This window comes from Podarcis vaucheri (assembly GCF_965113315.1).
Source record: "Podarcis vaucheri genome assembly, chromosome: 3".
Taxonomy (NCBI): domain Eukaryota; kingdom Metazoa; phylum Chordata; class Lepidosauria; order Squamata; family Lacertidae; genus Podarcis; species Podarcis vaucheri.
The window spans coordinates 69,368,998-69,393,155 of NC_138761.1; the positions used below are offsets into that span (position 1 = coordinate 69,368,998).

General features: G+C 42.1%; 2 protein-coding genes across 2 annotated transcripts in view; both read right to left on the reverse strand.

Annotated features, from left to right (window-relative positions):
* Positions 1 to 3,385: 3,385 nt before the first annotated feature.
* Positions 3,386 to 7,631, reverse strand: FABP7 (fatty acid binding protein 7). The gene is made up of 4 exons (XM_082218466.1): positions 7,425 to 7,631; positions 5,830 to 6,002; positions 4,528 to 4,629; positions 3,386 to 3,625 (listed from the first exon to the last, which is right to left on the reverse strand). The coding sequence occupies exons 1-4, from the start codon at positions 7,495 to 7,497 to the stop codon at positions 3,575 to 3,577; spliced, it is 399 nt and encodes a 132-aa protein (XP_082074592.1). The 5' UTR covers positions 7,498 to 7,631; the 3' UTR covers positions 3,386 to 3,574.
* Positions 7,632 to 13,647: 6,016 nt separating this feature from the next.
* The window catches only part of PKIB (cAMP-dependent protein kinase inhibitor beta), a 36,643-nt gene continuing 26,132 nt past the window's right edge, over positions 13,648 to 24,158 (reverse strand). Inside the window, exons 2-3 of the mRNA XM_082216200.1 lie at positions 15,549 to 15,726; positions 13,648 to 14,615 (exon numbers count right to left, since the gene is read on the reverse strand). Coding sequence (XP_082072326.1) covers positions 14,530 to 14,615; positions 15,549 to 15,696 — 234 coding nt within the window. The 5' untranslated portion in view covers positions 15,697 to 15,726 and the 3' untranslated portion in view covers positions 13,648 to 14,529. The remainder of the gene's footprint in view (positions 14,616 to 15,548; positions 15,727 to 24,158) is intronic.

A 24,158-nucleotide genomic window follows, 5' to 3' on the forward strand; every position in this document is an offset into this window, starting at 1 on the left:
TGGTCTTGAGCATCTGGGTCATAACTCAGTTTTAATTACTAAGTACATGAAGAAAGACATGTTGTATGCCAGTAGGATTGAATGATTTCTACTTATAATTAAGAGCAACCTTAGTGTGCACAAATTTTACTGGATTGTAGAAGTACACTGTAGCTATGCAAGTGGACAGCTGCTATATCCTAGAGCTGCTCAGCCCTGCAGGGGAGGTGAAAATACACAACCCCAAAATAAAATTTTAAAAAGTATATTAAAAAAAGCAGACACACTCTCAAGTGTCCCCAGATGCATCTCCAAAGCTTACCCATTGCACTGTGCTGATCACAATGCTCACCAGACCCTTGTCCTATCACACCCCCTGCATCACCGCTTAATAATAATATCCATATATAAATCTGACACTGCCCCTTATGTTCCATTGTGGCAGATGTGGGGAACCTCAGACCTGAGATCCGGATTTGGCCCTCCAGGCCTCTCTACATGGCCCTTAGGACTCCTCCCCAGCCACACATCCCATGGCAATGGTCTCCAATAGCCCTGCTCTGAATCACATTGAGTGCTTTTGCATGAATGGAATGTGGCCTGGAACTGTGATAACCCCCCTTGTTTGCCTAGATGGAGGATGTGGTGTGCGTGTGTGTGTCTCGGTGTGTAGAAACCTCCGACTCCTACTGTACACAATTAAGAGTCATATCTGTTAACCCACTAACTTTTGCCTCTGGCCCTGTCCGCCTCTGGCATGCAGCTCCTGGAAGGTTACCCATGAGGGAATGCAGTCCTTTGGCTAAAAAGGTCTCTCCCACCTGTCCACCTGCAAGACTTTTGTCCAAATGTTAAGGTTGGCCCAAGACATTTTGGCACCTGAGGCGAACCACCAAATGGCTCCTCCCTCCCCACCAGGGAAGAAGGGTGAAGGAGGGGGAATAAAGTTTTACATCGAGATCTGTGGTCCCTGTGGATCCTGCTGTCTGAGGCAGTTGCCTCAGCTTGTCTCATAGGTGGGGCTGCCTGCCAAATTCATGTTCTTCACCACCGGGAACTTTGTTACAGAACTGAGGACAAAGCTTGTAGCAAGTAATGTAAGGTAGCCTCTCATTCATACGCTCATACTGTGCACATGTAAGAAAGCCACTGCTATAACAAAATAGTGAGGAAAGTGGTTCCAGCGATGCTGATGACAGCAGTGAGGAAAAACTAGTGTTTGTAAAGGCAGCTGTAGGCAACAATGAAATGCGTTCAACACTTACAGCGTTCTCTGGGAGAAATAGTGTCAAATGTTGCTATATCTCTGGTCAGCTTTGTGAAAGATGATTATGTTCACCACTGTAACTGAAAGCAATGCTACCACTTATCTGATTTAAATGTGAGCTTTTTACTTCCTGTTGCATCCCATGGGGTGCTAACGTTTCTTGTGTTAAGTAAAATAATAAAGGACCTTTTCCTTCCTCACTGATGATAAGGGAACGCTGTAATCCAGCTATAGAACTAATGGCCTGTAACAAGTTTTTAAAATGTGAAAAACCATGCAATTGTTATTTCAACTGGTTAAGTATGCATGCCTCATTACCGGCACAACAGCTTTCGCTTTATAGGATGGCTCTGAGTTCAAGTATACGATGAAATAAAAGGATGGAATGAGTTGTCAGCAGTGTAAGCTGCTTTGGTTCTCATGTGCTGCTGTAATAAGTAATAGTCTGCACATATTTCAAATTGGTGGCAAAGAAAATATAAAATGGGCACTACACTCAGTGTAGTATCTTTGGCTTGTTAAATTGGATAAATAAATACATTTAAATTCATGTGTTAATGAATAAGGAGCCAAACCAGTTCAAGTGCAAGCTCAGCACCCATGCACAGAAGATTGTTGGATGAATGCTGGAGTATTTTAAAACCCTAAGACAAAGAAAAGGTTTGACTTCAACACTTTCATCACTCCCCACCACGGCAGATTCAGTCCAGTTGTCTCCAAAGCTGTTTATGATTCTGTCTGGATGGAACCAATACCAAAGAGAGTTGTTTAGACTGGGTGGTCATTTCTTCTCAGCATTGGCTTTATGAATATAACTTCCCATCCAATCAAAAATGTTCCCCCAAAGCATCCTTGGGGGATGACAGAAGTAATGTGTGTTCTCCAGACACCAACCTTTTAATAATGTGCAGAGGGAACCATCAATTAAACCAACGTGCGGAGCCTGTGGACTTGCAGATGTTGTTGGACTCTGACTCCCATCAACCCCAGCAGCATGGCCAATGGGGAGGAATGATGGGAGCTGTAGTCCTGCAACATCTGAAGAGCATAGGCACTCCCCTGAACTAAACTTACCTTCTCAAAGGGTATTCAACTGTGTTCCCCACGCACCACACATGTAAATGCTGCACTACCTAACTTAGCTTTTTCTCATGCCTTACAACTATGAATTGATCGATATGGTGCCTTTCTTGTATGTTTCGTGGATTCTCTATTTCATCTTCCCTTAGTTAAGCAGAAATAACTACAGCTCTTGGGCGCCTGTCAAGATTGCTGGAGAGGACCATTTTTATTCTTGTTAGATCTTTAGAGACAAGGACCTCTAAATATACACAACCATGATAAAGCATTTACCCAATCTTGAGTACACTTTGGCTTTTACAATTCTGCCACTTAGGATGTGTGCTACAAGCTTTGGGATTCTATAAACGTCCAGAATCGTTGCAGCTTATGAAGTTGTGAACAATAAATTCATACACCATCAAATTACTTCTTGCAGTGGTGCATGATGACCTCACCTTTCAAAACCACAGCAGCATTTTAGAAATAGCCATGATCATGGAGAGGACTGCAAGTTCCCCATGTGCATCGGCCAGAACACAGTAGCCTCTGTGTATATGGATGTATAACTACATATAAAATCCCATAGGGAAGTTTGATAAGATGGGATATTGGTAATAGAAACTGGAATTTAATCTCTTTTCTTTTATAATATGGATTGTGTGTCCCCAGTATTTTGCAGGTGAGATTTAAGCATATGCCACAGGGATTGAGAGCCTTTGATCCTCCAGATGTTGCTGAACTACAGTTCCCATCAGGTATGGCCAAAGGCCAGGGATAATGGGAGATGTAATCCTGCAACATCTGGAGGGCCAAAGGTATCCCACACTTGGCATGTGTATGAGTAACAGAAAATATATAGATGTTCATGTAAGAGAATATGTATATGTTTTAAAGACAGATGGAGTGGGGTGAGTAACATGTAGTTTGTCCCTCCCTGTGATCAACTATTGAGTAAAAGGGCTATCCCACCAAAATTATTTCCACTGAACTGTGCCATTAGTATGAAGCCCGAAGATTCTCTTGGTCTCAGTTTCGTTTGAAGTGTTAAATATTATTGGAATCCTTAAGTAGACAAGCAAGAATTTCAGAAATTTATTGCAAAGTTTTACTGCTGCCATTTTACAGAGCAAGAGTTTGCCAATTTGATGATATACAGGTAAAAAACAAACTAGCACTTGGTTTTCCTTCCATGTCAGCATTGCTCATTTCAGAGATGATAGTCTGAAGACAGTTCTTCATACAAACTCCAACAAGAGATGGACATTTCTATGCTTTTTCATACTGACGAACAGCAACAATATCACCAAAGGTAAGAGTCTGCAAATTCAAGGAGAGATGGGGTGATTAGGACTGGTATGTGCCATTTGGACATAACACAAAGCGCCATGTGGATCCTGTGATTCTTCAAGAAGCCATTGTTGCAAAAATTAGCCTGCTTGCAGGCTTCCCACAGGCAACTGGTTGGCCACTGTGAGAGCAGGATAGTGCACTAGATGGGCCAGCCTGATCCAGCCAGCTCTTATGTTCAAAAATTGTGCAAACAGGGAAGGAGGAGGGACCTCCTGCGTAGTATATTACCTTATCAATATACTGCATTATGATTTATTTCATCAGTATATTGCACAATGTGGTTCGAGCCAATAACCATTTTACCAAGGGCAAAGATGTTCACATTAGAATGTACTACTGCAGGTTTTGAAAACCATTAAGGTTTGAAAGAAGATATGGAACAAAATGCAAATTCAAGGGAAACCAAGGAATGAAGAATAATAGAAGAGAAAGCCTCTTTACAGACCTTTCAATGATATGTTGAGAATTCTCATTAGATGTCCGAAGAAGAAAGTCATGGATTTTCTGCCAATATGTGACGGCAGGAAGAGGAATTGTTAGAACATTCCCAACTAACTTCCAGCTGAGGTTGCAATCCTAATCTTAGTCAGCTGGGAGTAAACCCCAGTGCATTAAGTAGGACTTACTGCACAATCCTAACCATGTCTACTCAGAAGTAAGATGGCTAGACCTTGACTGTTTTTTAAAATGTTTATTATCAGCTTAGTTTATTATTAACATTGGAACTGCAGGTGTTACTTCTGCTAAACATGTTCTTTATAAGTGGTCAGAAGAGGGGGGGGCAGAATTATCAGAAAGTTTGAGACATAAGACCTCATAGTGTTATCAACATGAGCATATATAGCCTCAATAAACCTTTATTTACTTACCATGACCATTTTACCATCTTTGATTTCTCTAACGAAGTTTGTCTCTTTGCCATCCCATTTCTGTACATGAACTAACTTATCACCATCCATGGTCACCACTGACTGTGGGTATAAAGAACACACATTAAGTTTATCCAAATAATTCTGAGCCCATCTAGTCACAGTTAAGGACTTTCAAAATCTCTTTATTATCAATGGAAAAATTAATCACATGTGTAAATCTCTGAATTATTAGTCTGAAGAATTTATTTCAAATCAATGAACTTGGTAACAATACAGTTAAAAACAGCTCAGTAATAAAATGCATACTGTATATAAAAAATAATTTGATTCTTATATGCGTAGTTGGTTCAAATAAAGCTGTACCAGAATTCATATTTGACCAGGTGTAGGGACCATTCACACATTTCAGTGAATTGTAATAGATGTAATCCAACCAAGTCATACTCAGTGTAGGCTCACTGAAATCAGTGGACTTACATTTCAGTTTCTTGATTTCAGTGGGTCTTCTCTGGGTGTGATTAACATCATTCAGTAAATGGATTCAATGTTTAGTTGAAATCCTTCACTCTAAAAGTCAGATTGCTAAATACTAACGTGGAGTTTGATCTCAAGTCAAGAACACAGGTTCTGATCAGAACAGAAGCATTTCTGGAACAGAACAAGGACCCATTATTATCCAGCAGATTCTGGGCCATTTGAGACATAGTCATGGGGTGATGCATAATGGAGTCATGAATGTTCTTCAGATACATTATGCCTACCTTCCATGCCCAGAGATCTCTGCTAAGGGGGTGATGCCACTCCCAGAGGCATTGGAAAAGATGAAAGGCAAGTATATGATCACATCCCTATACTGAATGCATTTATTTAGAACCAGATCTCATTGGTTTGAAAAGATCTTCCAAGTAGGTGTGCTTTGTGTCATAACTTAGATGGCCCAAAAATTTAATAAAACCCTATAACCTCATTGTTTCAGTGTGCTGAATAAGTTCAAATCAATCATTCTTTATTTCATGCCTTCCTTAAAACCAGTGCTATTTTTCTTTAAAAGAAGGTTGTCAGAACTCGCCAAGAACACCTCCCTTGTTCTCTTATAATAGCAATGGGGCCTACCTGAGAAGTGCTGGAACTGAGTTCTGGTGAGTTCTGGCTAAAAACAGCCCTGCTTAAAATTTACTTAGTGCTCCCATCAGTAACAGACAAAAAATATATGTATTCTTTTACTTCCTGTCAATTCTGAAAGATTAGCTTTTTTAAAAAAAAAAGTCTCTGCGGCAGCTCAAGCTGTTTCTTACTTACTTTGCAGTTCCTGTCATCAGCAGTAGTTTCATCAAATTCTTCTCCCAGGTTGAAGCTGATTTCTGTGTTCTTGAAGGTACTCTGGGTTCTGATCACCACCTTGCCTCCTTCCTGGCAGATGATCACAGTTGGTTTGGTCACATTCCCAACTTGGCGAGTAGCAAAGCCAACTCCTAAGATTTTGAAAAGAATTTAAAATGAAAATAATGAAACTGGGTTATTTTATATATTGGATTCTGAAGGGGAGGAGGTCTTGCCGCCCCATTCAAAAAATCATGTTTCCCCTAGAAGCAAAGGAATTTTACAATCATCTAGTCCGGTTCCCTGCTCAGTGTAGAATCAGTGCAGAATGCAACTACAGCACTCATGGCATCCAGCCATCCAGCCTTGGCTTAGATCCATCCCAGTGAAGTACTTAGATCTCCTTCTGCTTACGTATTTATTGTATTTACATCTCACCATTCCATTGGTCTGTTCAAGACTGCTCACAAAATCAGAATTGTGCAAGAGATTACACCGAATCAAGATAAAGTGATTGTAATAAAGATGTGAATGTTAAGTCTGCAATCCTAGGTGCAGTTACGTGGGACGTACATGAGAGTCAACCTGCAAAGGAGAAGATCTCATGAATTTTATTTGTCTGTTCAGTCATCTACTTTGCAACTCATTGCATAGTTGTCTATGCACATGGAGATTTCCCCCTCTTCCAATACTCGCTTGAGCTAGCTCACTGAAAAGCAATGATGAGGATATAGAAGCATCAGTGATGCAATTCATTACCTTGTCTACTGACTGCTGCATTTTGCTCACACAGATGACATTTTTGCTCTAATCAGCACCAGGTTTATTTTTGCCTTTCCTACTGCAACAGATATCATTTATTTTCCACAAAAAATAAAGCGAGACAAAGCATGGGCCGTCCATTACAGAGTTGAGCCAGTGCACCCTCATTGTTCCTCAGCTGCTTTTTAATTCACACACAAAACAGTTCCCACAACAGCTATACTGAAAGAGAATTTTGTTTCCAATTCTATTATGCTCAAATATTTACTGTGATGAGCATTTTAGTCCATTAATTTCCAATGGAACTTTTTAATAAGTGTGCTTGGGTATCATATTGTTAGGCTAAGATTCCTGAAAATATTTACTTGGGAGTAACATGCCTTCAAATGATATCTATGTACATTTACCCCCCCCCAATCCTAACTATATTTTCTTTGAAGCAAATCCACTTGATTTAATAAATATAAGTGCACTTCCAACCATACATGCTTAGAATCTCAGCCTTAGTTCATTCAGACTTACTTCTTCACAAGCATATTTAGACTTGCAAACAGCATTTACCGGTACTTAAATTCAAGCATTTGTGGATTAGTTCATACCGGTCTAAATTAGTTCATCTTCCCTGTGGCAATGCATGCTTATTTAAAATATTAAAATCATTTTTCGGTCAGTATCACAAGACTTACATCGCTGTAATGGGTTAGCACGCTGCAAAATCCCAAACTCTATAACTGTGCTAAAGAAGAAACAGTCACAAACCGCATGAGTAGATTACCTAGGATGACCTGGCTTAAGCAGTTACTTCTACATACCCAGCGCCTTCATGTACTCATCAAAGTTCTGGCTGTCAATCAGCTTCCAGGTAGCACAGAATGCCTCGACCATTTTAGCTGTTGAATGAGAGGGATAGACAACTGCTGGTGCGAGAGCAGGTGTTACTATTCCTGTGTTAGAATCTTGCACCTTCACTCCAGCTCAGCCCCTTCTTTACTGAGAGAAGAGGCATGCAAACTCGAAAATAACTTAAATTGGAGGCTCCACCCAGGCCTCCTCATTGCTCCTTTGAGGCAGAGTAAAGGGGGGGGGGGAGGAAGGTTTCCAGTCTGTTAGATGATTGGATCAGGCCACTGGGTCAACAGAGCTGGTTGGACTAGACATCCTATTCAGATTGGAAATCAGGGGAGTGAGCAGAAGAGGCTCTTCTGTGAGTGAGGGGAATGTAAAAATGTATGAGGGTCTTTTAAGTTGTGTTTGAAAACTTGGCACAGGGAGGTGGCGGCCTCAAAAGGGAGAGCCACACAATAAGACATTCAGATTAGTTTCCACTGAAACTCTATATGCTGGTGAAGATTTTAAAAAGACACTGGGCTGTTATTTGTCTTGCAAAGAAAACCAGGGATTAACCCCTTGTTCCCTAAAAAGGGGAAAGTATGAAAGGTAGAATTAGCATATCTGCCCACCCATCCTCTCCCCCAACCCATGCTAAAAAGGAATTAAATATATCAATAGGTGGGGTAATATACACTGACTAAGGCGACATTGTTTCCCGAAGGAAAATGGAGGGTATTTAAGAAGTGAGATATAGTATAAAATATTGTTACAACAATGTCACTTAACACAGTGCACACAAAATATTTTTTTCTGACTCTGAATTAGAGACAGGCCCAAAGATCTGTGACTTAACACTGAATGCTTCCCCCGCCCTTACCTGCAGAAGTATGGGTCACCAAGTAAACATGCAATAACTCTGTACTTCATTGACAAAGCACATGCATTCGAAAGGTGTCAGCTTTAAGTATCTCCAAGCAAGGGTTAGGTGAGAACCTCACCTGAAACCCTGGAAGACTGCTGCAAGTCAGCGCTGACAATACTGAGTTAGATGGACCATAAGGCAGTTTCCTATGTTTGTAGCAATAATTTTGGGGAAGGTCCTAGCTCAGTGGCAGAGCATCTCCTTTGCATGCAGAAGTTCCCAGATTTTATCCCCGGCATCTCCCAGTAGAACAGTCTCTCGTCTGCAATCCTAGAAAGCCACTGCAAGTCACTATACTGAGCTGGATGGATTAATGGCCTGACTCAGGATGAAGCAGCTTCCTAAATTGCTAGGTAGATAGCCACTGTGGCAGTATTGGGTATATGCTTCCCACCATTGTCATACCTTGCACATACGAACATGGCATTCAGGGATAACAAATCCAATGGCTTCTTCTTCCAATCACCAAAGGAAATCAAGAGAACTGGAGCGACACTTTTGCTATGCAGGAACAGCTGCCCCAGAGTTACCGTACTTTATCCATTTTAAGCTAGTTGATGCTGTGGTGTAGGGTGCTGAATTTACTGGGATTCTGTTGCTTTTACTATATTTTTACTGTTTTATTGTGAATTGCCTTGAGATTTATTTTTAATGGAAGGCAATGTAAAAGTATTTAAAAATAAATAACTAAGCCCCTCCTCCCGCACAGACATGCAACAGACCCTCCAAGTGTCCCTATTTTCCAAGGACAGTCTCAGATTTACAGAAGCTGTCACAGTTTCTGATCTGATCCAGGAATGTCCCACTTTTCCTTAGGACGTCTCTATTTTCATCGGAGAAATGTTGGGGGGCAAGCACGCAATCCCAGGAGGAGCTCACAGCACTCCTCTGACCTTACTGTTAGGTGGCCAACTTTGGGGCTGGTTTCATTTCTCCCCCACCCATTGAATGGTCAAAAAGAGGCATGGCTCTGTATCTCTTTACTATCTAAGCACGTCCACCATTTGAAAGCATCCTTTTTGATAGAACTAGGGCCATAATGGAAATTTCTCAAGAGACAAATAGTTGCAGGAATCTGCCTTAATCTTTCCGCTGTGATAAGGTCTCCTAAACTCTTTAGAAATGATCAAATCCTGTGTACACAGCTATCTGACGGTGAAATTCCATGGACCCGGTGAAATTCCAAGGACTCAGAAGGCTAGATTACTATTTGGCTTATCCATACTGCCATTTAATGTGGATAGTAAGCTTCTTGTACCGCCAGCAATTTTCTACTGCCATTATGACGTTTTCCTCCAAATCACTGCCTTCCCACACTTTTTGCTCCCTCAATCCAGTTTTTCTCATACCCTCTTCTTCCCAGAGTGTCCTGGCATGAGATGGTATGTGGTGACTCCCTTTCTCTTGAGATCATCTTCTCTCCCAGCTCAGACAACCCTTGATGTTTAAGTGTCTTCTAAAAACATTACTTGTATTCCCTACCCCCAGCCTTTGCTGTTACATTGTTATAATTGCTTTTCCTTTACTCTTGCTGTTATGAGCTGTGTTTTAAACTGCATTGCAGTTGTAATGTTATGTTATTTTAAAACTTTTGTACACTCCCTTGAGACCAGTGTGGGAGGTGTCATAAAAATGTATTAATAAATAATATATTCTAGCTGTGTAGCATGTGTTCCCCACAGCTCAATAGTGTGAAGTGCATTGCTAGTCTACGACTTTATCATCAAACCATAATGCAGTTTGCATAGGAGTTTCTGTGTGTTCGGAAGTACTGTGCAGAGAGGAAAATCCATGTCCAAGACAGGTTCTGTTCCTCAAAAGTTCAGCTAACACAAGCCTTATTGAGCTGAAGGCCTGGAACAGCTTAGGCTGCAGGACATTAAATGGTAGCATGTTTCACTTCAAATGGGTGCAGAGTGCCATCTACTGCTTGCAGCAAGCAATAACAACTTTGTCTGTTCTTTGCGGCCCCTTCACCTTATCTTGGAACTTTACAGCTTGTAAAGAACTTTGGAAACAAGTAAAAGTGTAAAAGACTTTGCAGAATGGTTTTCATATTTTGCAACATTAAGGTAACATATACGTACACTCCAGTTCATCACATTTAGCTTTGGAAAATAGTTGCAGAATCACTGACATCCAGGACATGATTGACTTGCATGTGATGAGGAAATGTGACCTTTCTGAGTGAATTGCAGAAAAGCATTTACCTTTACCTGTAGGAAAGCATTATCAGAATACTGTAGTATCTACCACTATCAAACATTTCAATTACCCCCCCCCCTCCGCCAAATGTGGGACTCAGTGGGGTGGAACCAGGGCTGGGTTTAGGTTTGCTGAGGCCCTAAGCTACTGAAGGTAATGGGGCCCTTTATACGTCCAGCTGTCCTTTGTCAACAACAAATTGTCACTGTTGTTTGTGTTGAATATATGATATATGGTAATTTATGAACCTAATAGGTACATAACAAATAGGAGCCTACCCAACACAAAACACTGTTGCTGTATGTTTTGTTTTATTTTTATCTTATGTTTTGGAAATGTACATCCAGTTTTTTTCTTTAATTTTTTTGGGGGCCCCCAAGAGAGTGGGGCCCTAAGCTATAGCTTGTTTAGCTTATACATCAATCCAGCACTGGGTGGAACACAGTGTAGTACCAAGTGGGGTATGTGCACATGGAATGAGGTTCGCTTGCACAATGAGACTTTCCCCTCCTCTATTCCCTGAGTTTCTCCTAAACTTGTTCTGGTTTACCCCTCAACCCTCCAGAATAGACTTGGGGGGCACACAGGGGGGAAGAGGGGGAGAAAGTCTCATTGTGCAAGCAGGCCTTTTTCCATGCACACAACTCAGCTGAATCCTGCCCAGAGGCAGGCCACAACATTTGGTGCAAATTGCTACAGACTTGTCGTGGAGCATAGAAGGATGAATGCAGCATCTGTGGTGTGAAATAGAGGGGAGGAGAAACCCATTTCCCTATCACATAATGTTTTTTGCAGCAGAGACCAAGGTATGCTGGAGCTGCACGCAATCTTCTTATCAAGAGACTGGGTGCAGTCAAATGATGCCACAGGCCTCCCTGAACAATACTGAGCTACAGTAGATGAACCAATGATCTGACTGATCCTCAGGCCATTCCCTGTGTTCCTAACAAGTGAGAAAATTCTGCTTTGCTGACTTGTCACTTGAAAGGCCTATAGCAACAAGCAATTGCTAGGTATCTGATGTATACATTATTTTTTCTAGCTGATAGCCAAACTTCCACTCAGGTCAATTCTTGGCAAGGAAGGATCGTGATCATCTTGCCTGTTTCTAATTTCTGTATTACATGATAGTTCTGTCTGATGCTGATGCATGGCATGTGGTAATGATGGCAATTATTGGCACAACTGTACAACCCCCTACATTTTGCAACTCATTACCCAAGGCATCTTTGGCAGTGCCTGGAGACAGATAGTCAGGCTGTGTATCCACAGCAGTGACCAGAGGAGGAATCACTGCTGGAAGGAATACAGAGAGAAGAAACATCTGTAACAGCGGAACTGGATGCCTTCATCTGCCCCACCTGCAATAAAACATGTCTCTCCCGTATTGGTCTCTACAGCCACAGCAGGTGCTGTAACTCTCCAATGGTTTGACTTTACCCCAAAGGTACACTCTTCCATTGTCTCCCAAGACAGATGGATGCCAGCAACAACAACTTCTGATGCTAGAGCAAATAACAAAGTTGGATGGTACCCCATCCAAAAATATACTGCTATGGGTGCAAGAATTCATACAAGTGTGCTCTTGAATTGCTGTACAAATAACATATGCAGTTTATTTTAAATACAACCTTTATTATAAAACGTGAATCAATCCTTTGGTACAGGCAAAATATATATTGAAAGAAAATGCTTTGAATGTTGATTTTAACAGGATCAGTTATGAGCTAATAAACCCACATCCTAACTCAAGTGAAAAGTTTGCGTCCCTTGGTCTTGTGAAGACACGAGTGACAAAAGACAAACAAAGACCAAAAGAAGAGATAACCAATTTCATTTTTCATGCTGAAATGAAATAAAAGTTTAAATCAATTACAAATGCCACTAGTTCACTTTAGAAACTTATGGATACACAGAAGGTTGAGATCACTGGATAAGTCAGATTTGAGAAAGGGCAGCACAGAATGCTCTCAAAAGGATTTTAAAATCCTAAGTGATCTCAGTGCCTTGTGACATTTTGAAGGAGTGAGGAAAGGGTGTTTTTCATTTTCCTCTGTATACCAGGACGTCTCTAGAGTCCAAACTTCAAAAGGGTATCCTGGGGTTATAGACAGGTGGCATTCCATTTCCTCCAAAGATTAGACAGCCTACTATGTCAAAAATAAACGGCTTAATATAGCCTCGGATTCTGGAGAAATTAAAAAAGGATAGGGCTGGGGGAAGAGAGAAAAGGTTACTTTAGATATGAAGAAAGGAGGGCCTTTCCAGATAGTAGCACAACACTTGTGCCATTGTTACAAGGGATCCAGAGACCTTTCGTACGATTCAGAGATACTTCCATGTTCTGAACACTCTGTATTCTCTGGCCAGGAAAATGTGGTACTCAGAGCAGCCCATTGCCATGGTGACGGCTGTGTGGAACACAGCTCCCATCAGCCAATGGCTGTTGTTGTGTGAATTGTGCTTGCATGAGAGCCATGGGCACCTACTAGATTGTCCCCATGGTGTAAAGGGAAGTTTTCCTTCTGCCCATACTTGCTGCATTTTGGGGAAGCCTTGCACCTTTTCTCTTGCATTCTAGAAAGTCTTGCTTATAAGCTTTCCCCTGCTTTTGCACACACTGTACGAACCTGCTCTTCATGCCTAGCTGACCACATCTACAGAACTTGATTGTTACATTGTTTCATGCTATGATCAATCATTAGTAACAGACATCCTAAGCTCATGGAAAACAAACTGTACCTGCTCTCCATGCCTAGCTGACCACCTCTACAGAACTTGATTGTTATATTGTTTCGTGCCATATTAATCTCTAGTTACAATTTAATTAGGAGGCTTCATGCCTGTCTAATTCCAGCTCTGATTCCCAGCCTTTACTCCATCAATGATAAATGATCACATGTAATCCACACCTCTCACATGTAATTCCCACCTTATGCTTATGTATCAACCAATCAGCGACAAGCACACCTGTGGCAATGCTTGTAATATTCAATAAAAGAGGCTTTTCAGGGTCCGCCCAGACAGACGCCTCATGTTACACCTGCCTCTCTCGTCTCCCGTGATTTTTCATTCCTACAATGGTGCCTGCCCAACATTCCCCATTCCTGAAACATTGTGTGAATGTGGGGTTGTACAATTTATTGTCTCCCTATCTCTGCCCCAGACACTGATAAACACTGCTACCAGTCTATGTAGACAATAACTGAGTTAGATGGGTAAATAATCTGGTCTGGTATAAGGCCGCTCCCATGTTATTCATTTGTTTACGTTTTTAGATAGTGCTCCTTTTGTCAGGACTACAGAAGTGCTGCAAGGAGAGTTCTTAGGGACCTCTTAAAACAAAAAGCACACTGGCAAGGCTGCCTTTCCTGCATCAGTGCCCTACCATTTTACAGCTTTTAGAAATGTTTTGTTATTTCTGGAGTTTGAGCTCTCCTGCTCCACTCTGAAGCTCCCATCTCCCAGGATTCATTTTCTACTTTCTTTTTTAAAGCCTTGGTCAAGCTCCGTTGCTGCAGCACAGTGAACCCTACATCTTTTACAGTGCGCCTCTGGCTCTCAATCAGGGTTAGGAATGTTTCACGTTAAACACAAATAGAAATGTTTTGGATTTATCCTCTGAAAAGCCCCCAAGAGATCAACTTAACAGCATCAAGTATTTGGGTGGTTGTTGCATTTGATTATTTACACAGTGTCCGAGAGGATATGCTGGCGCTGATTTTGTTACAGGACTGAAAACAAATCTAAAACCTTGACATGCATTCTGCAGATATTGGCTGTGGACTATAGCACACAAATCACTTGTTATTTCATGGATTAAGTAACACCACTGAAAACCTTCAACAGCTCCTTATTCATGTCTGCCAGCTGTTTGAAGTATTGTGTATTTCAGAGTCTTGCATATGCTGGGAGTGGAATCTGTTGGTGATCTCCACAAACCAAGCATTTCACAAATATTAGGAATCCATGCTCTTCACTTCCGTTTCTTGATTTTCCGTTGTGGTGTTGGAAGAGGACGTTTCCCCGCCAGCAGCTCCTTCATCTAAAGAGAAACAACATGTTAGATGTACCCTGAACATTCTGATCGTTAGGAGGTTTGGTGAAGAGAATTCCGAGTTAAAAATGGATTATGTTAATATTGGACCATACGGAATTCAGAGAATCTGGGAGGTTCTACAATAAAGCTTTGGATAATGGAGATGATATGCTAATTTCATGGTGCAGGAAAAAAGCATGAATATATTACATACTACATGGAAGGTAGCCTGTTGCTGTTTTTGTTGTTGTGAAGATATACATTTCAGAAGTTCTTGAGTTCCTCTGGCACCCAAAATAAATAAATAAATAAATTTATTCTTATTTATACCCTGCCCATCTGGCTGGGTTGTCCCAGCCACTCTGGGCAGCTTCCAACAAATATAAAAGCATAATAAAATATCAAACATTAAAACCTTCCCAATGCAGGACCACCTTCAGACGTCTTCTAAAAGTTGCGTAGTTCTTTATCTCCTTGACATCTGATGGGAGGCCCTCTGCCTGGTTCCCTGTAACTTTGGTTTTTGCAGCGAGGAAACTGCCAGAAGGCCCTCGGAGCTGGAACTCAGTGTCTGGGCTGAATGACAGTGGTAGAGATGCTCCTTCCCGTAGACAGGGCTGAGGCCATTTAGGGCTTTAAAGGTCAGCACCAACACTTTGAATTGTGCTTGGGAATGTACTGGGAACCAGTGTAGCTCCTTTCGGACTGGTGTTATATGGTTCCGGTGGCCACTCCCAGTCACCCGTCTAGCTGCTACATTCTAGATTAGTTGTAGTTTCTGAGTCACCTTCAAGGATGGCCCCACGTAGAGCACAGTGCAGTAGTCCAAGCATGTACCAGTTGGCCCGTACAATAGGCAGTCACTAGCTAGGAAATAGTACAACCCTTGGCCATCAATGAGGGGTAACATCTTGTTCTCAATCGTTTTGTCTGCATTACCTTCAGACATTGAGAGCTCAGCTAATTTGTGTGGTAGGTCCGATGTTCCAGCACCAGCGGAAGAACCCAGAATGTCTGGTAAGGCATTTCGGCGACCGGCCCGTCCAGAGGCTGCAAAATCTGTGACCACAGGCTCCACATCAGTCATCTCTGACTTCTTTCTTCATAGCAACATTGACTGAAAAACACAGAGTAAAAAGAAGATTGTCAGCTTCAAGAGTCTAGTGTCAGAGAACAAAGTAATCCAGCTAGTTGACAGAGGAAGGTAGCTCGCCTTTTGAAAACCCAAATGTCAGCTGGCTGAAGGGAGCACAGAACCAGTTGTTCCTTAGTAAATGTCAGGGGTTCAGCACACCGATGCTGAAATTCTATCCTCAGAATCCACTTTTTCCTTTCTCTCCATTTCCCATTTGTTCTTCAACCACCAGTACTGAGCAGGCATAATAGAAAACTCTCCACATTCATGACTAGTACAAAGAAAAGCATCCGTGGACTTTCACAACTTTGAATAGGCAATTTTGTTTTGTGTATTTTGCGGATAGTTTGATCAGCCAAATAGAAGGTGACCAGCTTTCTGTGTTACTGTCCTATCTCAGAGGAGGATTTTGTGCAAGTTAGAGAGAAAACTTCCCAACAATTCTGAAAGATATAGAAAAAGAAAGAACGAATGGAATTTTTTGTTTCAAATGTACGGCACAGGCTGGGAGCGAGCTGCAGGCTTTCGACTGAAGAAAATAGACACAAATAGGATTCATAGTATGGCTTTATGGTAATGTGATCTGGTTGCACAACCATATGAAAAGCTTTTTAAATATTAGCATTAAAAAAATGTATTTTTTCTACAATCCAGGAAGCACATTTGTGAAGTTAGAAAGAAGTACTGCTCTGCTATCCTGTATGGGCAGTGGTTCGGTGATGGGCCACAGATGTTCAACACCCCTGAACTACAAGGGAGAACACCCCCAATTATTTCTAGAGCCTTTCCTGGGGCTGCTGGGAACTTGCAAAGTGCTCTTCCCCATAACAGTTATGTGGTTGCTCAGGCGCAGAAGTGCAGTTGTGAAGATCTGACCCCATGAAGCAGGAATAATGCAGCCGTAAAGGGACGTGGTTGGCGCTGTGGGTTAAACCACAGAGCCTAGGACTTGCCGATCAGAAGGTCGGCGGTTCGAATCCCCGCGATGGGGTGAGCTCCCGTTGCTCGGTCCCTGCTCCTGCCAACCTAGCAGTTCGAAAGCACATCAAAATGAAAGTAGATAAATAGGTACCACTCCAGCAGGAAGGTAAACGGCGTTGGTCCCTCGGCCAATAAAGCGAGATGAACACCGCAACCCCAGAGTCGGCCACGACTGGACCTAATGGTCAGGGGTCCCTTTACCTTTACCTTTAAAGGGACATTGGATGTGAAGACCCATAATAAGAGGAGTTAGGACCAGGAAAGATAAGGTGATAAATTCAGATTAGTGCGCTTTCCCCCCCCCCCCCCGAGTTACCATTGATGGGACTCCTTGCACCACCCCAGTCCACAAAAAGTGCCACCCTTTAAGATCGATTCCCTGATATGAAATAATATTGTATTGGGGGGGGGGAAGCATCGAGTCGAAAAGCTGGGCTTCAAGCTCATTTAAAATGAGAAATACATGGATACATGGACCACACCAGGACATAAGACAGGGCTCAGCTGCATATGGAATTGCCTAGATTTGAAGATGGAGCAGTAGGTGGTGCTGTATGAATTCCTTCAGACACATGGCTATTACTTCACAGGCTCTAGTCACAACAAGAACTCCACAGCTATAAAAAGATATTTTTTGTCATCTGGCCTTCATAAGGGCAGTGGAGGTCATGCACTCAAAACTATGTCAACAAAATACTCCATCTAGCTGAAAACAAGCCACCAGTCATAAAAGCAACTTGATTCAAGCTCTGGTTAGTTCACACACTTCTGGAGCAACCCTATGCTTGTTGACTCAGGTGCAAGTCCCATGGTGTTCAACAAGGATTACTCCCAGGTTTTTGTACAAAATACTACAGACTTTGGCTGCAATCCTGTAGGCAGCTACAGGGCTCTTACTATTATCTTATTTGGTTCAGATAAATGTATGAGACCTATAGGTATTCAGTGGTTTTTGTTGCATACTATTATGGGGGGCGGGGTTATGTTGAGCATAATTGGTCTATAAAATCATGTCAGTTGAGTTACTGACCTTGTACTCACTTAACCTAGGAGTAAGTCCTACTGAGTTCTGAGTAGATAGGATTGTGCTTTAAAGCCATCAACCAATTAATTCACATACAGTGGTACCTCGGGTTACATACGCTTCAGTTTACAGACTCCGCTAACCCAGAAATAGTACCTCGGATTAACAACTTTGCTTCAGGATGAGAACAGAAAACGTGCTCCGGTGGCGCGGTGGCAGTGGGAGGCCCCATTAGCTAAAGTGGTGTCTCAGGTTAAGAACAGTTTCAGGTTAAGAACAGACCTCCGGAACAAATTAAATTCTTAACCAAAGGTACCACTGTATAAATAAGTGCTTTCTAATTGTCTTTGGCACTGTAAACCTTTGGTACACATCAGAGCAAGCCTTCAAGTAAAAAACAAAAACTAAGATTTTCACTGCCATATTCTGAACCATAAAAATATGACTCAATAATTCACTTCCAGCTGAAAAAGTTATCCATCTTTCCGGAAGCTTCCAGTCATCAGAAAGACATTTCTCTTTTGCCAAGTATCAGACCCAGTGTGAGCTTAAAAATGAGCAGGTCTTGCCTGTCGGGTGTTTATCCCTCAAGGGAATATGTAAAATAAAACTTCTGAAACCTGATCAAGATAAACATGTCAATATTGCCGTATTTGCTCCAACTGTCACTAATGATTCATTCCAAGATGGTTATTAACTAAAGCATTAAAAAAATGCAAGCACAGTTCGCCCAGATGTGGCACAAAATTTCCAGCAGGGATACAAGAAAGGGAGTGAGATTGCTTATTCTTTATTTGGACTATGTCAGCAGCTTATCCTCACTGCCAGCTTAATTGTGGGAAATGAGTCACAGAATTCACTTAAAGCAAGTAACAAAAAGAACACAGATCTCTCAAAGCACCATCACAGTAGTTTATCTCAGGTTCAAACATGCTTCATAGTGGATGGGAGTGAAGAGTTTGTCCATGGAATATTTTAATGTATGTGCCCATCTCATCCCCTCTGTTACGAGGAAGTTCTGACATACGTGGTCCATTGTTTCCCTCTCCTATTACTCCCCTCTGAATGCAAGGCTCATACATGCAAGTGCAGAGTGCTGCTGGGAGAGATGGATACAAACGCACACTTAATAGCTCACCCAGGAAAGGAAACAGTTCCTTGGGAATTGTTATAAAGCTCAATTGCCTCCACTCCACACAGGGTGCTGAAAGGAGAAGAAAAAACACATTGCTACTTGCTGTTTTTAGATTCTCCCTTTTAAAACACTCTCAGTCAGCTGCAAGGATGACGTAAATTCTGTCCTCTTAAAAGATAAGACAATGCTGACATGTGCTAAGGTCTGGATTGAGGCAACGGTTCAGATTTCTTGTTTGGGGGGTGGGTTCTCAGCATAGCTTAAAGGGTCATTCTTGCATATATTCAAAATCAAATCGCAGAAGAACAATTTACAGTGGTACCTCGGGTTAAGTACTTAATTCGTTCCGGAGGTCTGTTCTTAACCTGAAGCACCACTTTAGCTAATGGGGGTCTCCCGTTGCTGCCGCGCCGCTAGAGCACGATTTCTGTTCTCATCTTGAAGCAAAGTTCTTAACCCAAGGTAATATTTCTGGGTTAGCGGAGTCTGTAACCTGAAGCATATGGAACCCGAGGTACCACAGTATATGAGTGTTTTATAAATGTAATATATTTAAAATCCCATAGATCATAATAAATATAGAAAAATAACTGGCACCTGCAGGTTATCTACTCCTATTTATAAACAGAAGAGACAGCCTGGTATAGTGGCTAGTATTGAACTGCCAAGTGTCGCTAGCCTGGGGGGCTTCAAGTTGGGGAAGGCTGATTGACAAAGGAAACCCCTTCAAAGATATGTAGAGCTGTCACGAGGAAGATGGAACAAGCTTGTTTCCTGCTGCTGTGGCAGGTAGGACCTGGACCAATTGATTCTAATTGCAAGAAAAGAGATTCAGACTAAATGTTAGGAAGAATTTTTCGATGGCAAGAGCTGTTTGGAACAGGCTACCTCAGAAGGTGATGGACCATCCTTCATTGGAAGTATTTGAACACACACAGTGTATTTGAACACTCACACAGTGCCCCATCTTTGCTGAATGGCCATCTGCCAGTGATTCTTTAGTTGGGATTCCTGCATTTAGCCAAGACTCTTCTAACTCTACATTTCCATGATTCCATGAGACCTGGGAGACCGGGGTTCTAGTTCCCACGCAGTCATGAAGCTCACTGGATCACCTTAGGCTGGGCCAGTGTTTTTCAGACTCGGATCTCCAGCTGTTGTTGGATTACAACTCCCATCTTCCCTAGCTAGCGGGACCAGTGGCCAGAGATGTTGGGAATTGGATCTCCAGCTGTTGTTGGACTACAAGTCTGAGAAACACTGGGCTAGCCACTGTCTCCTAACCTCACCTTCCTTCACAGGGTTGTTGCCAGGATATAATGGGGAGAAGGAAAACCACATCCATCGCCTTCTGCTCCTTAGAGCAAAGGTGAGATATAACTGTAATCACAAAATACATAACTAAAACACAAATAGGCCCACTTACCTTCCCTAGTGGTTTCTAAGAAAAGAGCTGTGCACTCTAGTTAGCTGGTGTAACATTAAAAAGGTCTTTTCCTGGGGCACACACATTTGGGCCCTGGTCTGAGGCTCCTCAGCTCTGTCCTAAGATGCTAGCAGAATTCTCTCTACTTAGTGGAAAAAGAAACAGAGAAGTGCTTCAAGGCAGCCATTTCACTAATCGGCACTGCAGCACACACACAGGCTCTGGAATAAAAATCTTATAACAGGCTGGTTGAAGTCAGTGTGACCTCTAAGCTCTGGAGGGTCTTTGGGCGAGATGCCTTCATGGGGACCTTCCCTGAGCGGACCTCACTCTCTTATTGGCTTCTGATGCCACTGTCCGTAGCTCTCTACTAAATGTCATCTTTTTTCTTTTTTTAATGCACGGTAGCTATAATGTTAACACTTTATGTACTCTTCTAATATAAATCTCCAAGCATCATCTCCATAATGTTTCCCTGCTTTAATAAATTAAATGGCATTGCGAATAGAAATCTGACTAGCACAAGGGTGACTCAGCATAAAATTGGATTTGAAATGCAACTCATCCTCAAAGTAAGCTCATTCTGACTCTGTTGTCTATCCAGAACCTGGTAATTGAAGTTTAAAAATCTCCAGATAGCTAGAACACACGCACACACATATACTGGCATCTGGATAATTTTGGGAAGCCAGTGAAAACTATAGCTGTGCAGTGCACAAGAGACAAGGCAGACCCAGGCAGCTGCTTACCTCTAAAAGGGGTTTACAGCTGGTGCAAGGTTTGTGTTAGGCATTTAGCAGGGCCGTATGATTGGATGCAAAGGGCCAGTGCAGTCCTGCCTACTTCCTGCTAAATTGATAGTGTTGCTTTTCACCTCCATTCTCAACCTTTATTTCATCCTTGGCTATCTCTTCAGATCATATCCTAGCACTTGCAGTGAATTGCACCTCTATCACTACACATGCATTGTCCCTATATTTCTTTCAAATTAACTTGTCAGTGTTGTTTTCCTTCCCTATAACTTCACTTTCTACAATGCAGATAAGAGCCCTCTTAATTATGCGTACAGGTTTCCTGCCAGCCTATTTGTACGTTCCTTTCCAGAAAATGCTGGCTCCAAGGCTTACTGATAAAACAAAAATGACCCAATTTGCACACAACATTATACTTTCTTTTCAACAACAGCTTGATGTGCACGAGTGCGTGGCTTGCACCTGTTCCTGACTGGGCCACACAGGGAAGGAAACAAGCAAAAGTTTGGCACACAGCCTAGGCTCAAAGTTCATTTCTTCGAAACAAACCACAAACAGAAGACGAAGGCTTCTTGGGAAGAAACAAACCACGATGCCATTTCATGACTAGCTAAACCGTGGCTTGCTAGTATGAAGCATAACCGACCCAAATGGTACTATCTGTGGTAACAAATGGTACAATAACTGTTTAGTGTCTGGATATTAAGCTGTTGCTTTTTCCACCTAGATACCTGTGACCTTTGAACGCCTTTTCTGTCAGGTCCATTGCATAGTGCTCCAAACTGATTTCTCATATTACTAATATGCAGCTGCGCTTAGATGGGTTGGTTTTCATTACATGGCGTTTTATTTCCTTTAATAACGGCAGGAAGGAAAAGTTGGAAGCGAGATCTGCATAATCAGTAAATCCTTCAGTAATAAAACACTGCTGCTTTGATATACAGATTGGAGTTGTGCAGCATGCATCTTGAAGGACATCTGCTGAGAAAAATATGTTACAGGCAAATCTACACCCTTTTTGCCAAGAACATAAGAATGTGTCCCCTTTTTGGACCATTTGCCCCACCTAAAAAAGGGGGGGGGCGGAAAGGCACTGGGTCTACAGCAAACAGCAGTATGAAAACAGCCAAAGACGTAGTGGCAACCTTAGCATTCTGGCAAAGAACAGGTTTTGCTTCTCTTCTGAAAGTGGAGAATGAATGAATGGGTCCCAGGCCACAGAGAGGTTAGGCTGGCCTCAACTAGAGCCAGGGCTTTTCCAGCTGCGGATCCAATCTGGTGGAACGCTCTGTCACAAGAGACTAGGGCCCTGCGGGATTTGACATCTTTCCGCAGGGCCTGCAAGACAGAGCTGTTCCACCAGGCCTTTGGTCAGGGCGCAGCCTGACTCCCTCCTTTGGCAATCTTTACAGAACGTAAGCTTATGGTTGCCATCAATTTGATTTTAATTAATTTTTATAATGAAATGTTTTTAGAATGTTGCACTATTTTATTGTTGTTAGCCGCCCTGAGCCCGGCTTCGGCTGGGGAGGGCGGGATATAAATAAAATTTATTTTTATTATTATTATGAATAAAATATACTAATTGCTAAGGCTGTCAAATTATCTGCTTCTAAAACTCAACTTCTATAACTTCCTTAAATCAAGTATTGCCTCACAGCCTGTCAGCAAAGCAACCTCATTTATTTTCATAAATTAGCATATTCTTGAGCGGCTTTCGTTGCACCAGTAGCTATCCTTGGATCCGTTTGGGAGACAGTCCTCATTTATTTTTCATGTATAGTTAAAATACAAAATGCAGAAAGAACCAGGAAAACCAAAGCTCGGCGGAAAAAATGGAAACAGAGGAGACAGTTCGTGTCTATGCCATCTTTACCGTTCTATTGCATAGTGGGAAATTCAGAAGCCCAGCAGACAAGGAACTGATTTGTTCAATTAGTATGTGGAATTTAACTCTAAGACCCCTGCTTGGTTCTTGGCCCAGATAATATTAGCCTTATATTCACAAAAAGTCTTCCTCAGTGCAGCTCTCTGTTCTGGCGCTCAAAAGCTTGCACAACCTGCCCATGTGCTACCAGGCATCATAGCCCATGAATATGCTTCCAGCACCATAACTGGGCACTCTATTCTACCACGCAAACATACATTCTTGGTTTCCTCTCCAAGCTTTCTTCGTTTCTGCAGCCTAACTTGAAGGGAAGGTGGAGGTGGTTTCTACTGTTAAAGCAACTGGAAGTCAAACCCTTAGTCACCTGCTGCAAACCACCCAGAGATCTACTGATAGATTCTGCTCTCTACATTCTCCCCTCCCCATATCTCCAGTCTAAGGAAATAACTCTTGGAAGAAGTTGCAGAACAGACTTCTCTCACCTCGCCCTGGATCCCAAGCACAGGTCCATCTTTGCCTTAATCACCTGCCTCTGGTTCTTTGAACACTGATCTGCATTCACCAGAACTGGACTGCCACATGGGCCCCTAGCCTCTCACTAAGCCAGACTTGCTTGAACTCCTGCTTTTCCCCACTCTCATAACATTAGTTTTCTAACCAAAGGGTCAAGGAGATTTTTCACAATCTGTTCCTCCCTCAGTTCCATGTCTCCTCTGAAAACGCTGGTAGTAGCATTGTTTTCCTGTGTGGTGGGTGGGACGCCTGTGCTATTGGACTCTTTCCATCAGCTCAGCCAGTGTGGAAGCTTTCAGTGCTATAAGCACAACAGAAGAACTTCTATACCTGTTTTGGGGCAAAAAGAAAAAAGCTGAAAACCAAAATTAGACAGGGATGCATTATCAAAAGCTGGATTATTGCCCTCTACTCTGAGGCTTTACGTCACACATGGAATCTGCTTGCTCTCAAAAATACATTATGCAAAATCCTTGCACGCATATGGTTTCCATTAACATTCAGCCAAAGGAAAGATTTCTTCACCTGTCACTGCAGCTTCTAACAACTACATCTTCACTTTTTAATAATTTATCCTGAGTCCCTGTCTTCACCATAGACAGAGACGCCAGTTTAGGAGTCAGTTTTATCACAGTGCAGCGATTTAAAGGCGAAAATCAATTCCAAGATATAATCCTGACTTTGGCCATTCTCTT